Source organism: Syngnathus acus, chromosome 22, assembly GCF_901709675.1.
Source record: "Syngnathus acus chromosome 22, fSynAcu1.2, whole genome shotgun sequence".
Lineage (NCBI taxonomy): Eukaryota > Metazoa > Chordata > Actinopteri > Syngnathiformes > Syngnathidae > Syngnathus > Syngnathus acus.
Genome location: NC_051106.1, coordinates 10,583,246 through 10,597,800, shown reverse-complemented (window position 1 = coordinate 10,597,800; position 14,555 = coordinate 10,583,246). Strand labels below are relative to the sequence as shown.

The 14,555-nt window shown below is 48.6% G+C and overlaps 1 protein-coding gene across 14 annotated transcripts in view; it reads right to left on the bottom strand.

Moving 5' to 3' along the window:
* Positions 1–28: 28 nt before the first annotated feature.
* kiaa1109 (KIAA1109 ortholog) overlaps positions 29–14,555 on the bottom strand; it is a 34,492-nt gene continuing 19,965 nt past the window's right edge. For 3 of the 14 annotated variants that reach the window (XM_037242263.1, XM_037242270.1, XM_037242266.1), the window contains 36 exons: positions 14,313–14,418; positions 13,917–14,014; positions 13,615–13,803; positions 13,355–13,523; positions 12,993–13,204; positions 12,468–12,551; positions 11,915–12,113; positions 11,761–11,820; positions 11,398–11,624; positions 10,881–11,057; positions 10,364–10,494; positions 10,152–10,275; positions 9,955–10,067; positions 9,298–9,388; positions 8,895–8,942; positions 7,517–7,788; positions 7,186–7,401; positions 6,863–7,043; positions 6,605–6,785; positions 6,287–6,448; positions 6,078–6,217; positions 5,813–6,011; positions 5,537–5,737; positions 5,016–5,192; positions 4,713–4,850; positions 4,285–4,527; positions 4,057–4,210; positions 3,631–3,788; positions 3,192–3,381; positions 2,903–3,120; positions 2,572–2,823; positions 2,236–2,439; positions 1,735–1,929; positions 1,502–1,636; positions 894–1,062; positions 29–829 (listed from right to left, as the gene is read on the bottom strand). In XM_037242263.1, coding sequence (XP_037098158.1) covers positions 613–829; positions 894–1,062; positions 1,502–1,636; positions 1,735–1,929; positions 2,236–2,439; positions 2,572–2,823; positions 2,903–3,120; positions 3,192–3,381; positions 3,631–3,788; positions 4,057–4,210; positions 4,285–4,527; positions 4,713–4,850; positions 5,016–5,192; positions 5,537–5,737; positions 5,813–6,011; positions 6,078–6,217; positions 6,287–6,448; positions 6,605–6,785; positions 6,863–7,043; positions 7,186–7,401; positions 7,517–7,788; positions 8,895–8,942; positions 9,298–9,388; positions 9,955–10,067; positions 10,152–10,275; positions 10,364–10,494; positions 10,881–11,057; positions 11,398–11,624; positions 11,761–11,820; positions 11,915–12,113; positions 12,468–12,551; positions 12,993–13,204; positions 13,355–13,523; positions 13,615–13,803; positions 13,917–14,014; positions 14,313–14,418 — 6,030 coding nt within the window. In that variant the 3' untranslated portion in view covers positions 29–612. The remainder of the gene's footprint in view (positions 830–893; positions 1,063–1,501; positions 1,637–1,734; positions 1,930–2,235; positions 2,440–2,571; positions 2,824–2,902; positions 3,121–3,191; positions 3,382–3,630; positions 3,789–4,056; positions 4,211–4,284; positions 4,528–4,712; positions 4,851–5,015; positions 5,193–5,536; positions 5,738–5,812; positions 6,012–6,077; positions 6,218–6,286; positions 6,449–6,604; positions 6,786–6,862; positions 7,044–7,185; positions 7,402–7,516; positions 7,789–8,894; positions 8,943–9,297; positions 9,389–9,954; positions 10,068–10,151; positions 10,276–10,363; positions 10,495–10,880; positions 11,058–11,397; positions 11,625–11,760; positions 11,821–11,914; positions 12,114–12,467; positions 12,552–12,992; positions 13,205–13,354; positions 13,524–13,614; positions 13,804–13,916; positions 14,015–14,312; positions 14,419–14,555) is intronic. The other 11 variants (XM_037242267.1, XM_037242272.1, XM_037242273.1 and 8 more) reach the window with 11 other exon arrangements.

Here is a 14,555-nt window from a genome sequence, read left to right as displayed (position 1 = left end):
CTTTCCACCATAAAATGCAGGGCATTGATATCAAATCCAGTGGCATTATTTTATTAAGTTAGGAAATCAACACATTTACCAAATTGAATTATATACAGCCCCTAAAAACAAAAACAAGCTTGAGCCATCAAGCCAATTCATGTTACAAGATTTCCATGTCACATACCCATAAATAATGATCATTTCATTATAAAACTAATAATATCCTGATGATCTTCTCACAGCTCATGCCCAAATCTTCCAGTGCTCATTTGTTCACATCAAGGGAAAACAAACTATTCAATACAACATGTAGTAAAGCGTCATTTACCATGTGTTCCATGGGAAACAAAGAAAGAAAAGGCAATGTTTGAAGAAATCCATCCTTTCTCTTAAATACTGGAAAGCCTTGGAAGGAAAAAATAAAAGAAAAAGGTTCAAGTGAGGTCATTTACAACATATCAAAGAGGCAGGCTTGGAACCATGAAAGCAACCCAAGAAGACTCCACGACACAACTAACTGCGCTTCGTTTCCAAAATTGGATACAAATTGCTCAGTCCGATCACACAGGTGCAGGTGGAGACGCACGTGACAGTCAACAGCCATGCTTGAAGAAAAAGGCGCAGGCGGGCTCAGTGCTCCTCCTTCTCTCGGCCTTTCTTGTCCTTCTCGTCTTGCAGGGCCGTGCCCAGCTTCTTAATGAGAACAGACAGCACCTTGTCCAGCGGGTCCATCACGCCCCTCTGAAGCCATTTGGGAATGGTAGTCCTAGCGTGGTGGAAGCCCAGTTTTTGCAAGATGTAGTCCACTCCCACCGGGTCGATCTTGCGACCCGTCCAGGAGATGAGCCTGAAAGCAAAATCCATTGTCCTTCATTGAACCGTCATTAGACACATGGTAAATCCCAGCTGACCTGAGAGTGGGCTCCAAGTGCCAGGTGTTGCACAGAAACTCTCTCCAGTCCACCGTGGTGTAGTTGACGCCCTCCTCCTGTGTGTCCTTGTCTGCGCCGCCGCCGTCGTGCACGGCCGTGGGGCTCTTCTGGCCCGGCCGAGCCGCAAACATCCGTGGGGCGAAAAGTGCTAAAGAGCGACAAGTGTTCAAATGTTGAAGAAGTTGCTCGAAAAGCGTTACAGCTCCATCAATCCTTTCCCTGCATCGGCATCAACACTCCGCTTTGCCTTTTTCTTTACAGAAAAATGCACATGTATACAATTTCAATGATGACACAAAGGTCCACACTGCAGTTAATCAGTAGAGATAATAATTGGGCCTTGGTGATAAATAGAAATGTAGACTATATGTTCCTCTTCTTTCTAAGGGCACTGCTGCCGCCGCCAACGCCGCCAACGCCGCCTTGACTCTCTCTCGCCAGGCATACATTGGTGCTGCTGCTGCATATAGTTTCCTAATGACTCATTTTAGTGGCGAACAAAGAACACCTTTTTTCCATGCTATTAGCATTCTGGAGTGAGTTGAATTTCAGTTGCCGACTCGTGGATACCGAGCGACAAAACACACCTTTCTCTTTCTCTTTCAGGTAGGCCGACACCATGTCGTGAAGAAACATGATGAGCTCGGCATCCATGGTCACGCAAATGTGGTCTGTGAATTCTGTCACCACACTGCACTCTACCTTTGGTTTGCTGTTGGAATCTGGTTCAATAAAACAAAACATTTTTCTCTCAGCAACAGGGCCAATAGGACCTTAAGGAAGTACTCCGTGACACTGAATTTCGCAAAATGCACTCCACCTGACAGAGAAGGCTCGTCGGGATCTTGTACATGGATGGACTTGAAGTCCAGTTGCATTCTGGGAAGGGCAAAGATGGTCTCAGTCTCGTGGTTGTAGCTGGAGTTGCTGCGGAAGCTGCTGAGCAGACTGGAGCTCTTGGCGGCGGCTCCGCTCTCCGGGTTGTTGGCTTCCACGTTCCTTAGCAAGTTCAACTCTGAAGTGAGCGATAAAAAGAAAGCTTGAGGTCAAACTTTTCTTTTCTTTTCTGAACACTATCTCAGCTACTTTGCATTAAAGATCGTCTACTTCAAAAGGAACTGAAAGTCAGTCTTTCTTTCAGAGGCGCACCATTACCATCACAACTGTGCAGAAAGTTTCCCAAAAATCAATGCATTAGTAAATTGCCGCTTCGTTAAGTCATCCCTCCAGTAGAATTCATGAAGTGTTCACCGAGTTAAAAGCTGCTAATGTTCAATTACTGACGCTTTGAGATCATATCAAGAAGAACAAGCAGAGTCACCTTCATTCCTCATGGCAGTCACATAGTTGAACCATTCTTTAACGGTGGCAACTCCGTGCGGAGGGTTTTCGTGGCGCCGCCGCGTGATTTTGGTAATGGTGGCCATCGGGCTTTCCAGGGCACCGCACGGTTTGGTCACCATTGTGTTGTGACCCAGATGGAAGTCCAGTGTCTGCACAATGTACGTGGAATCATCTTTGGAACCTGTTTCAGAAAGCGCCACCATTATAGCGCCATGCGGGCGGCACCTTGGGAATAAGAAGAGGTCGCTGGCTGGCTGGCTGGCTGGCTGCCTGGCTGGCTGGCTGCCTGGCTGCAATAAAAGCTTTCTCTCACCATCTTCCAGTATTTTCTGCGCTTCGGTCCAGAAAGCGATATTGGGCTCTTCCAGGTGGAAGAGGGCCCACGACTTGGAGCGAAAGTTGGGCCCGTGGAAGCAGGCCAGGGTCATGTGATTGCCATGGAGGCTCATCGAGCCGCCCAACTGCACGGCGTCTTCAGGCAGAGGCATCTGGAAGAGGGATATGTGGCAACCTGCGATGACCTTCAGCACGCCGGGCCAGTGACGGTGATGCGCCGCATCCATGTCTGAAAGACAAAGCCTTATTAAGTGGCATTCTTTGGGGAGTTTGCCTCCTGCTTGATTCAGGCTGAGCAGAAGACTCACACAGCTCTGCTCCTCCTTTCTCTGCATTGATGACGGGGGTTTTGGGAGGCAGGTAGGGCCCAGGGCCCCACGTGGACAGCGCTCGCTTGCTGGTGTCAAATTGCTGAGTGAAAAACTCCTGCAGCTTCATGCCGATCTTAATCAGGTCTGGCGTGGTGGATCGTGAAATGATCACCTGGAAAATGTCCCATTGCAAGTCTCCGTGGACAAAGACCTCGCTGGAAGCAAGGGCGCTTTGGTTAGTTACAAATGTCAAGTGCGCAAAAGAGCGTGCGCTTGCCGCTGACACCTTTTCTCCGATATGCTGGAATCCACAGTGCACAGGTTGACTTTCCACTCATCTTGGAGCTGCAGGTCAGCATTACTAAAAACCCCCATCAGGATGCTGGAGCCCATGTAATCGACCCGCGCCTCGGTGGAGCCCATGGTGATCTGGATCTTATGGCTGGGTTGCTGGTTCGGGTGCTCGGAGATGTGTGCTAGGGAAGACATTCAAATGGCTGTCCGTCAATGAGGAATTTTCATATCCATTGGTTACATTGCAGCTGTTAGGTTTATTTGCCACACACTATGATGTACTATTTGTCGCTTGCTACCATGGGGAGCCCGCTTCTAAACTAGCCATCCATCTATCTATCTATCCATCTATCTATCACAGAGCGCTTCCTAACAAGCTGTTAAAAAGAAGAAGAAAAGAAACAAATCCATGCATGTTTTTGTGTACTTACAGACCATCTCTAGGGTGTTGACGTCAATATTGCCACCCACCACGCCACCCTTGGAGTCCAGCTTGGAGCGTCCCAGGCCGACAGACATGCTGATCTCTCGGTCGCGGTTGCTACCCACAGACAGCCGGCCTTGGCTCTTCAGACCGCTGGTTGTCCACCTGCAAGGGAAATAATGCTGCTGCTGCTGAATAAGTCAAAGTCTGCACCAGCGCTCTCGATGAAACATAAATGACTGACTTTCAGAGTAAGAAATGCACAGGTTAGTATGGAGAAAAAGGTCAGCGCTAACACTTGAGCACGTCTCGGTACTTTAGGCTCGCTCTTGCGCCGCGCGTGTCGATAACACGGGTGAAAAGTCCGACATTTAACAGGAGCGGGAGACTTGACGTTGCTGTATGGCGCTTCACTTCATGATGGCCAGCTTACGTGTTATTTCCCATCACGTTGCTCATGTTCATTTGGACCGTGAGCTGTTTCAAGTTGATGGCAAACACCACCAGTGTCTCCCATGGCGCCCCCTGTTGGCCTGCTGCTTTACCATTTTTAGCAAACGAGGGAGTGGATGTTTTCGTCACCGAATCTGTCGAAAGAGACGTTTGCGGCGGATCAGAATTCATTTTCAAAGAGCTTTCAGGTTCCCGCGTGCGAGCTCACCTCTTCTCGGCGCCGACGAATCGGACACGCTTCTGGTTCGGCCGGGCGCAGGGGATTTAAGGTGGCCGAGAGCACCTGGGGACATGTTGCTTCCCGTGCTGTGCTCAGAGAACACGTTGGGAGACTGAGGAATGTGTGTCCCGCTGCTGCCATCCCAAGTCCTCCAGTAGGCTTTGCGGCTGGACTCGGGAGACAGATGCTGAGTCGTGATTTCCGACGAGTCGGGGGTGGCGGGGCCAGAGGCTGAACGGAACAAAGAAAAGGTCCAAAAGGTGGCAAGTGAAGAACAACTTTGGAAATGTGGAAGAGCGAGTTTAGGCCCTTCAAATGTCATTCACTGCGAGTCATTCAGATCATTTCGACGGACAAAATACACACTCGAAAAGGAAGTCCACCCAACGGTCACCAGCACAAAGCAGACAAGTTACCTGGCAGGTTAATGGTCTGGTCTCCAAGGAAGAGGCGTCTGGCTATACTTCGGCGGTACCAGGCCCTTGGGAAGGCCAGAATCTCACTCAATCGTCTCATGTCGTACTTGAAGGAAGCGGAGCCAATGTCACAAACGGCTAAAGAGAGAAAAAAAGGGAGAGATGACTAAATGTCCCCTCTTTCTGGTAGGTGCAATGGAACTGGGCACAGCAAAAGCACAAGACGACAGCTACTAACGAACGAGCATGTCGCCCACTGTGAAAAACAAATGAAGATGGTAGATTTGACGGTGAGAGGGGTACCTGAGATATTGATGAGAGTGGTGTCCATTTTACCACCTTTACCAGGAATGAAGCTTTCAATAAATGTGGGGCCTCCTGTGCGCCTCATCCTGGATAAGCTGACTTTAACAAACTCCAGGTTTATGCTCAAAGAGTCCTTTCTTCCCGTCACGGAGGCCGGCTCCTCGTCCACTGTACCTTCAGGGCAAATGTTAGGGCCAACAATCAGTGTAATAACAACTTTCAACTGCTACCCAGCTGGAGCCACGCGCCCACAACCCATCTCGCAATTCCGTGCACTTTCTCCAACTCGACAGTAAGGAAGGTGAACTCGTTGCTAGCACTTACTCAACCTTCTTTCAACTCAATACAGAGGTTGCTCCCTGTTAAAGTTAACAGGCAGCGAATTCCAGTCACACGCTAGCTAATTCGACGGCTCGGTCTGTCCGGCTCCTGCCAATTCCTCTCACTAAACAACGCTGCCATCATTAGCAATACGATGATTAATACCATCCTTCTTCGACCGTCAACATAATCCATACCTAATGGGCTGGGACCCGGGGGCAGGCCCGTGACAGCAGACTTCTGCTTTCCAGCGCCATAGGGGTGGAACACGTAGAGCGAGAAGTCCGACATGCAGGCGGTGAAGCTGAGACCCGACGAGTTACCCGGGCCCCCCGTGAGGTCGGACTGGCTACTGCTGTGGCGGCTTCTGCCCAGAGGGCTCCCCAGTAACGGAGAGGCTAGAGGTAGAAAGAGAGCAAACATGAGTTGGGGCATTAGGAAGTGAAGGCAGCACTGAATTCAAAATGTCAGACCTTTGCTTGGAGGCACTTTGGGAAGGTGCTGCTGCCCCGGGGGAGTGGAGGAGGGTGGCTGCGAGCCATCGTTGGGAGGGGCCCCCGTCGGGGTCTCTAATTCGCCACGGTTGGAAGAGAAGACCAGGTCCAACGATGGCAGTTTGAGCATACATTCAACTCGGGACATGGGCAGGCAGCTGAAGCGGATCTGAGAAGGCTGACAAGACAAACAGTGAATATGACAGAAACACATTTTGGATGTGGCTTTCATTCAATCGAATACCTGAACTCGGACATAGACAACCACATCGACAGGAAAAGAAGTGTACGCCGACGTGGAAGAAGAAACCAGGGAAGTGGCCGATTCCTCCAGCGGTTCTACCGTTTCAAACGGACCCATGTCTTCTTCCTGGGCAGCCACAGCTGAAGCGGCAGAGCGCAACGATAAAGACCATGTGTCCAACAAGGGAGTAAGCCAACGACCCAGCCGACCTGCGTAGCTTCGGTCCACCGGGGCGATGGGAATGGTTTCTAAGGCTTTCTCCAAGAAATCAAGAAGACAAGGGCTGATGACCATTTCCTCCGGCAAAGTCTGGAGGGCCACCCAGGCGTACAGCTTGGCCATTTTCACCCCTCCGCTCCCTTTACCTTTGGCTCCACACACACACACACGTATCCAATGAAAAGTCACTCATGTACGTCAGTTGGTCGACTGGAGATTTCTTTGAAATGACTGCATGCAGCTTGATGGAGCACAGAATGATGTGGGTGGCTAGGGCATGCAAGTAACAATGAGGGAACTTTCTGTACCTGATGGGAACGGTGGGAGCGGGGGAGGTAGGAGCGACTTAGTCGGGCTTTGGACAGCATTGGGAAGACCGTTATCTTTCATACCATACAGCTTGGACTCTTTGGAGAGCGAGCGCGAGAGCGAGGTTCCACGCGAGGCGTTCGGGGATTCCGTCTTCAGGGTCTTGGAGTTATAGTGCAACTGGAAAAGGGAGGATTCAACATTCACAACGTTACTGTCTATTACAAACATTTGGAATTGTCCGCGGAGAATCGGACCTTTACGTCCACTCCTGGAATGTAGAAAATGGTGGTCTCCAGGTCATTGGATTTGGTCTGCAGTGAAGAGGGACATTTTTTCCCAGCCAGAAGATGGCTTGTAGATGTGTAGGTGGGCTGCAATTTTTTCTTTTTGGGAGGCGACTCTTGGTCGAGACTCCTGAGGCTGCGATCACAACTCCTACAAAAGCCGCAGATGGTTAGATGAAACTACATTTTGGAAATGAATTGGAATCTAAATGTTGGAGAACGTTTTTTTTTTTTTTTTTTATCCAAGGAGACCAAGGCAAATGTATAGCAATGCATGATGACTTTCACTGCACCTCCTGAATGAAATTTCTTCATGCTCAGCCTGCTGAGTGCTCTGGTGAAGAACACATTTGCCGCTGTCTATTTCCACACGAACATCCAGTTCAAAGTCGATGTTTCTTTCCGTCGTTGCGCCGCCGAAGCTCCGATTGGCGGGTGTGCTCGGCCAACGTTCGCTGAACAACTGGCTCACGGCGGAAAAACCGGATGATCTCTTGTGAGAAGCTTGGCTAAAGGGAAAGAGCGAGCAATGGTTAAAGGATGATGATAAATCACTATTCGATTGGTATGCAATTCACACAATTCAAGATGCTAAACGCTATGCCAAATAATGCAGCTACGTACAAAGGTCTTCGGTAGCTCAGGGGCCTCTCGCGTTCAAAGTCGTCGTCCTTTTCAGAGTCTTCGGAGGAAGACGAGGACAGCTCATCTCGATGCATGTCATCGTGCTGGAAGGGAATTTGCGGTGAGAGAACAGCAGGCGTGCAAGGAGCGCTGAAAACGGAGCCGTGGTCTCCGATGATGGATGAAGAATGAAGATGGTGCCGATCGTGAGGATGGGATGATGGCTCGTCAATGGTGACTGACAACAGATCCAGCTCGGACTCCTCTGGAAACTTTGCACAAGATCACAAAGTCACACTCGCAAAGCGTTTGCTACTTGCACGCGTGGGGGGGGGGGCTTAAGTGCTGCGATACACACAAGTCACTTCCTTCGTTGTCTTTCTCTGACCCCACAAACGGACTCACGGGTGAGCCGCCAACGAGCAAAAGTATAGAACACGAGCATCCCGCAAACGGAGGTTATACGCTGAAATTGCCCCGACGGGAGATAAAGACGGCATGACACCCCGACTGGAGAAAAGGCAAAAGAATGGAAAGGGAAAAAGAAAAAAAAAAAAAATGGCAAAATGAATGCATTATGGAGCGTGAAAATAGCACAAGGAAGTGCCCAAGCAATATTCACACCAGATAAGAGAACTGTCAGTGTGTGAACGTGCAAGACGCATAAACTAAAATTGCCTCAACTTGTAAATTGTTTTGAAGAGCCGGAAAATACTGTAAACGTCTTCAAGGCACAACACAGGAGGTTAATAATACTCCAATATATAGTATTTAAGGCAGAATGTCAGCAGCTTTTGCCCCGCCCCGCCCCAGGCAGGCCAGGCCAGTGTGATGCCGGTGGCACAGAGAATAAATGTTTGCTATGTTGCAATATTTTGGTCTGGAGTAGTGATTTAAGTGCTGACTGACCATGCAGAATCACTGTCAGAAATCAGCCATTTATTAGTTTGCAGCAATGCCAGTTAGGATCTTCCAAGACAGGATGACAATACATAATGGTGACTTCATACATTTGAGTTTATCCACGTAGCACTGTGGACAAACTGCTAGCCTGCTGCCACACACGGACTGCAGCACTGGGATTATTATTTGATTCATGAATAAATAAAAAGAAACAAAGCAATCATGCTGCATGAATAAATCACAACTAGCATGGCATCAAGTTATGCAAATCCACTGATAGTGTTATTCAAACATAACAATGCCTTTGTGATTGCTGAAGCCACTATTTCATCATCCTGTTTGGATTTGAAAAATCCCGACAGCATCGATAAGATCGTCGCAGAGGAAAGGTAGGGGGGAAAACCAAAGTATGTATTTTGTTATTCAGTGAGGCTTATTATTTGTTCAGAAAAAGAAAGAATTTTGAAAAGTATACCTTGAATACATCTCCTGGACTGCCAGGTGCAATTGCAGACTCCAAAGCCTGATTATTTATATTAAATTGAACAAAAGCATTAAAAACAAAGAACTCGTCCAAAATTGATGAGAAAAATGTTCAAATATGCAAATGGGGGACGACCTCAGTCATGAGCACGCCCCGCTGTCATTTGATCTTTTCCGTTAACTCACTGCTGTCAGACGGCTGAACGATGCCACTTTATGCACGTGTAATAATTCTGCGCTGAGCCAATTGTGTAAAAATGTCGAGCTTTCCTGTTTGGCCCTTACGTATTCAATCGTTTGAATGACTATCAGACACTTTTGAAACCAAGTTTGTCATTTGAAAATGAAGATATTGAACAAAAGTGATGTGTAAAATGGACAAGACGTGCCGTTACCGTATCTTGGATATTGAAAGTGACCCGCGGTCCAGGAGAGGAGGCATCCACACGCACATCAGGGAAGTCATCCACATCTCCTATCCTGGAACTCAAAACAGCATGAAAAAGATGATGACCACATATCATGTTGGACATTCACACTATTATGTTTGGCGTGTAGAAACGGGGGAATATTGCCATCTTCGTGTATGCAACAGGATGAATTTGGCGTGCACAATGTGTATAGTACTTGAAATACCACGAAGAGGTCGGCGCCGGCACTTGAGCCGCAAAGCGTGGCGAGGCGTGACTGAGGGTTGCCGTCAATCATTTGTGGCGCACGCAGCCTCACGGGGATGCCGTATGTCACTTCTTGAAATTTTGATTGACTGTACATTCCAAAGAACTCAACATCGAATTGTCATGCTGGCAAAGGGAGGGAGGGAGGGAGGGAGCCGTGGTGGCTGTGAGGCTACGTTCAGATCTTGCTCGCAGTTGGAAATGACCTCTAATCTACTGTGTGTTTGTGGTAAGAGTACAGCCAAGGCAGAGTTCCTACTTGCGGGCCACCGAAATAATAAGAGATGAGATGAGATGAGATGCCTATCATAAACTTTGGAAGTGAGCAAGATACGATAGCTATTTAAGACGATTCGTCAATGACTTATTGACTACCTCTGTCTGTCCGTCCTTTTTAGAGGCGGTCGACCTGCCGCTGCCGAGATGCTTTTGGAACGGTTGTAGCTGGGCTTGTAGCCAAGACCCCACTTATCCTTGAGCGAGGCGGCCTTAAGGGAGGCAAAAAAACCAAAACAAAACGTCACAACCGGTTGTGTCAAAATGAGACCGACACGTGTCGTCATTGAGCTCACCCTCATACTGGAGCGCCGCAGCTTCTTTCGGACATCTCTCCTGATGTCATTGACAGCCACAGACTCCAGCTGTTGATAGCGCTGAATTTCCTGGTTGATGGTGCCCTCACTTGCTCCCAATTTCCTAAGAATGACAACGTCACAGGAGCTCTTTGGCATTCGCCTCGAAGCTCGGGTCTGCTCTCGACCAAATGTCCAAGCGGGACGCCTACTTGAGGTCATCGATGACTTTGGCCTGTTCGTTCAGCTCTCTGATGTCCACCACCCTCTTGGTAAACTTTCGGACTCGCGCGTCGGTCGCCTGGTTTCCCGTGACCATCTGCCTTCTGGGATCAACTGCCTCCTGGTGGAAGAATGGAATGTCAAGCTTGAAAATGGCAGCGATCCCAAGCACAAATCCCTTTTGAGTTCAAGTCCAGTTTGTGCCCAGAAGGTGCTTCAAATGTGTGATTCATGTTTGTTGTTAGTCTTGCCACAATTATACCGGGCGGGGTTGATGGATTATTTTTGGAATCCAATGAAAGTACGTACCACCACCATCATCATCACCACGCTACCCAAAGTGAAAGAGAGAAAACGTGAAGAAACCTTCCCATGATTTCGGCATATTTCATTTCACCCAGATTGAAATCGGAATGCATCCCCCCCCGCCCCCCATTCCACCAGCCTCATTGTTCCGGCCATCAGCCCAAAGAAGACTTTCACACGCTTGGCTAGCTGGCTACATACACAGGCCCAGGAGAGAGGTCTTTGGGGCCGGGCACTGTCCGCTCGAAGGCGGGGCGAGGGACACTTTAAGTAGTCGGCTGGGACAGATACACTCTGGGGTCTGGGACTGAGGCCCAGGATGTGGTTTACCAGACGTTTCTTTAAAGTCAGCCGTGGGCTGAATTGGCTCTCTGGACTCTGCGGGGACAAAGAAAGTTTGGCCCGACAAATGCATCGCTGCTCCACTGAAAGAATGACAATGCTTTTCCACATGTACGACATGTATGCCAGCCAGCACTTGCACTGGCCGGAGCCAGTGCAAGTGCAAGTCACGCGGACGCGAGCGTGGCCAACACAGTCATCACAATTGCGTTTCTTGATTCCAATGTCAAAAGCGCGGCTGAGTTTGCTACAACGATTCGAGGTGGTGCCGTGCCACCGTGAGCTCCATACAATAAGTACACCACTGCAGTTTGACTCCGTGGCTAACCTTATGCATATGGAAGCAAGCTTCCACCCAAAGGGGATATTGACTAACCATGCGGATGGTGGGTGACATGGTGTCACCGTCATCTTCATCGGATAGGTCCGCCATGTTGACAGAGTTGAGGTCGGTGATGTCGTCGACGTCTTCTTCTCCCGTCATTGACGTCAGCGTGTTACCGAGGGCGTTGAGGCGCTTGCCAATATTGGGGTCCATGTGAACGTCGATGCCGCACATCTTCCAAAGCACATTCAGAGTCCAGGTCCCGGCACTACTGCTCTCTGATTTGTTGGCGAGGAGAGAAAAGCAGAGGATGAAAATGAATCCAAAGCTCTGCTTGCTCTTATCCTTCAATAAAGTCAAGTATCCTGCTGTGTGTGTGTGTGTGTGAGCCATATTTGATGGAGTACAACTTGCCAGCAGATGGTTGCCCCGTGGTCCTAGAACACACTTCATATGTGCCATCAGGGACTATACCTGAGTATTCGTCACAAACAAACACATCAAGGGGAGTGATTCAGAAAAGCAGCGTAGGCTTTCATAGAACATTTCCCCCCCCGTGATCACTTACAAGCGTTCATGACCAAATCGCCTCGGATCTCGGGCTTCCAGTCATCCCAAGTGGTCTCAAAACCCTCCGCAAAGCGGATGCAGAAATTCTTGAAGTGGCCTTTGCTAACCAGGGACTCCGACGAGCAGGCGGTGATCAGTGTGCTCTCGATAGTCAAGACCAATGCGGAGCTGGTGTCCAGATCGATGCTGTGGTTGGCCTGGCGAAGAAAGAAAGAAGGAAAGAAAGGCAAGCGTGTTGGTTGGATTTGATGAGTTCATAGCAGACATTCAGATCAACATTTGAATTCAGGATGATTCCACGAGAAAATGATCCAACGATTCAAATGGAATCTTAATTAGCATACCATCTAAGTAGCAATGAAAACACCACCTCCACTCTTAGTTATGCAAACCTCCAGTGTATGACTCATTTGGAGTCCCTTTGTTAATGTTACCCAGAAAATAGCACTGCAGAGACGTGCAATTGAGGGGGAGTGTTGAGCACAGTTAGCCAGCCTCTGTCCCTCAGCAACCCAACAGAAGCAATAGAGTATGTACACATGGCAGGTTACTTTTCGTGCATTTTTATTCGGGGCTTTTGATGTGCAGGGCCCAGATTCAGAGTTTGCGCCTTCCGCAGTGGTTGCTTGTCCTTTCTATGGAAATAATTAATGACATATACATATAATTGTATAGAGACACACACGCACACACACACGCGCACGCATCTACTTTTATACATACAAACAAACCCCAATTCCAATGACGTTGAGATACACAATGGTAAAAATGATACGTTAATCCTTCGCAACCTATATTCATTCATTCTATATTGAAAAAGACCCATTTGGAACATCGCACGGGTGAACGCAATCGCGAATGTCATGATTGAGTATAGAAGGGGCATCCCTCAAAGGCTCATTTGTTCACAAGCGACGGACGGAGGAGAGACGTTCACCAGAACATTTGTCAACGTTATGTCTGCAAGGAATTGAGCAATCTCATTATCTTCAGAGAAGATTCAGGGAATGTGTAGACATAACATTTGAATTGGGGTTTGTATAGAGTGTCCCAAAATGGGCCGGCCGTGCCATTACCTGGGATGCGCCGGTGATGGGCAGGCAGATGCCCAGGTCATTGACCGTCAGTTGAAGGAAGAGAGTGCTGAAGGCTTGGGCTGATGTCTGTTGGATACCTGGCAGCTTGTCCACCACCTCTTTTGTGGCCACGTGAATGTCCTTGTTGAGCGCCAAGCGCTGTTCGTTCCAGTTGTCGTACGCCGCCTTGTAATTCAGCCAGAATAGCACAGCTGCGGGAGGACAGACGCGCATTATGGCGACAATTTGGACGCAAGCTCCAGTCATTGTACCAAAAAAAAGCAAAGTTCAGAAGCTCAAACATGCAAACCATCTGGTGGTATTTGGTGATAATAAAAAAAAAAGCAAGCAAGTCAGCTGACCTCTGTCAAACGCCACAGGTTGGGCGAAAACAATTGGCCTGTTGAGAGTGATGAGAACAGCCTCCTTGTCAGACGAGCCACTGATCTCCTCCTGGAGAGCGTTTCGCAGACCGATCCGGGTCCGAAAGTATGCTACCTGGTGGAAGTCTGAGCCTGCCTCTTCATAGACCTGTTACAGGAAAAGTGGCTTAACTCTGACTTGGGGAAAAAAATCAAATAACAACAACAACTGACTGGCGGTTGTACATATTAGTTTGTACCTGGTGCTTGACAATTTGCCCAAGGGCCAAGTGTAGGTCAACTTGACATTTGCCAAAAAGTTTCAGATAACTGCTGCTGCCACCAGGCTGAGCCTTACACTGGATCCTGTTGGACAGCTCCAGCTCAATCAAGCCGGTCTCAAAACGGACAGCCCTCATTGAAGGGGTGGTGGCGGTCATTTGGATTCCCTGTGAAAACAAGCCCGCTCTCTGCTTGAAACCGCTTTTTAACATTGAGTCTTTTGAATGATACCTTGTGCTCGTGTCATCATACAGACAAGTGGATATTGCGTGCAAAGTACCTTGAACATGAGGCTTAGCGAATAGAGCAGGATTTTGGGCTTGTCTGCATCCGTCGAGTTGTCGTGCTCATTCCACAGTGGGATGGGTTGTTCCACCCCTGCCGCAATAATCAACACATGCATGATGCCCAACAAGTCAACGGCACAAATATTGGGTTAGCAACGATATGTGACAGTCGATATTTGAAGAAAGCTTGTGGAGTGAAAGCCAAGCTTTGTGACGCCTTGTTATTTTGTGACAATTATGATTGCAAAGTGCGAAGCATAGCTGGAGGCTATGGACGTCAATTATTTATTGCTCCTACAGGAACGGGAGCCTGCCTTTACAGCAACCATCACAAGCAAGCCAGCTTTATGTCAGTTCAACAAGTTTGACTATAGTCTATTTTGCATCACCTGAGACCTTCTGGATGACCTCATTGACCTCCTTCATAAAAACCTTCTGCAGGAAAACCAGGTGGTTTAACAGATCAGTGGTCAGGTTGTGTTCAAAAGAGCCAATCTAACACGAGAGAGAGAGAGAGAGTGCGAGAGAGAGAGAGAGAGAGAGAGAGAGAGAGAGAGAGGAGGAAAGCCAGTGAGCCAGCGGTCAACCCAGCTCATTCATTAATCTTCACATGAATGAGACACGTCCTATCC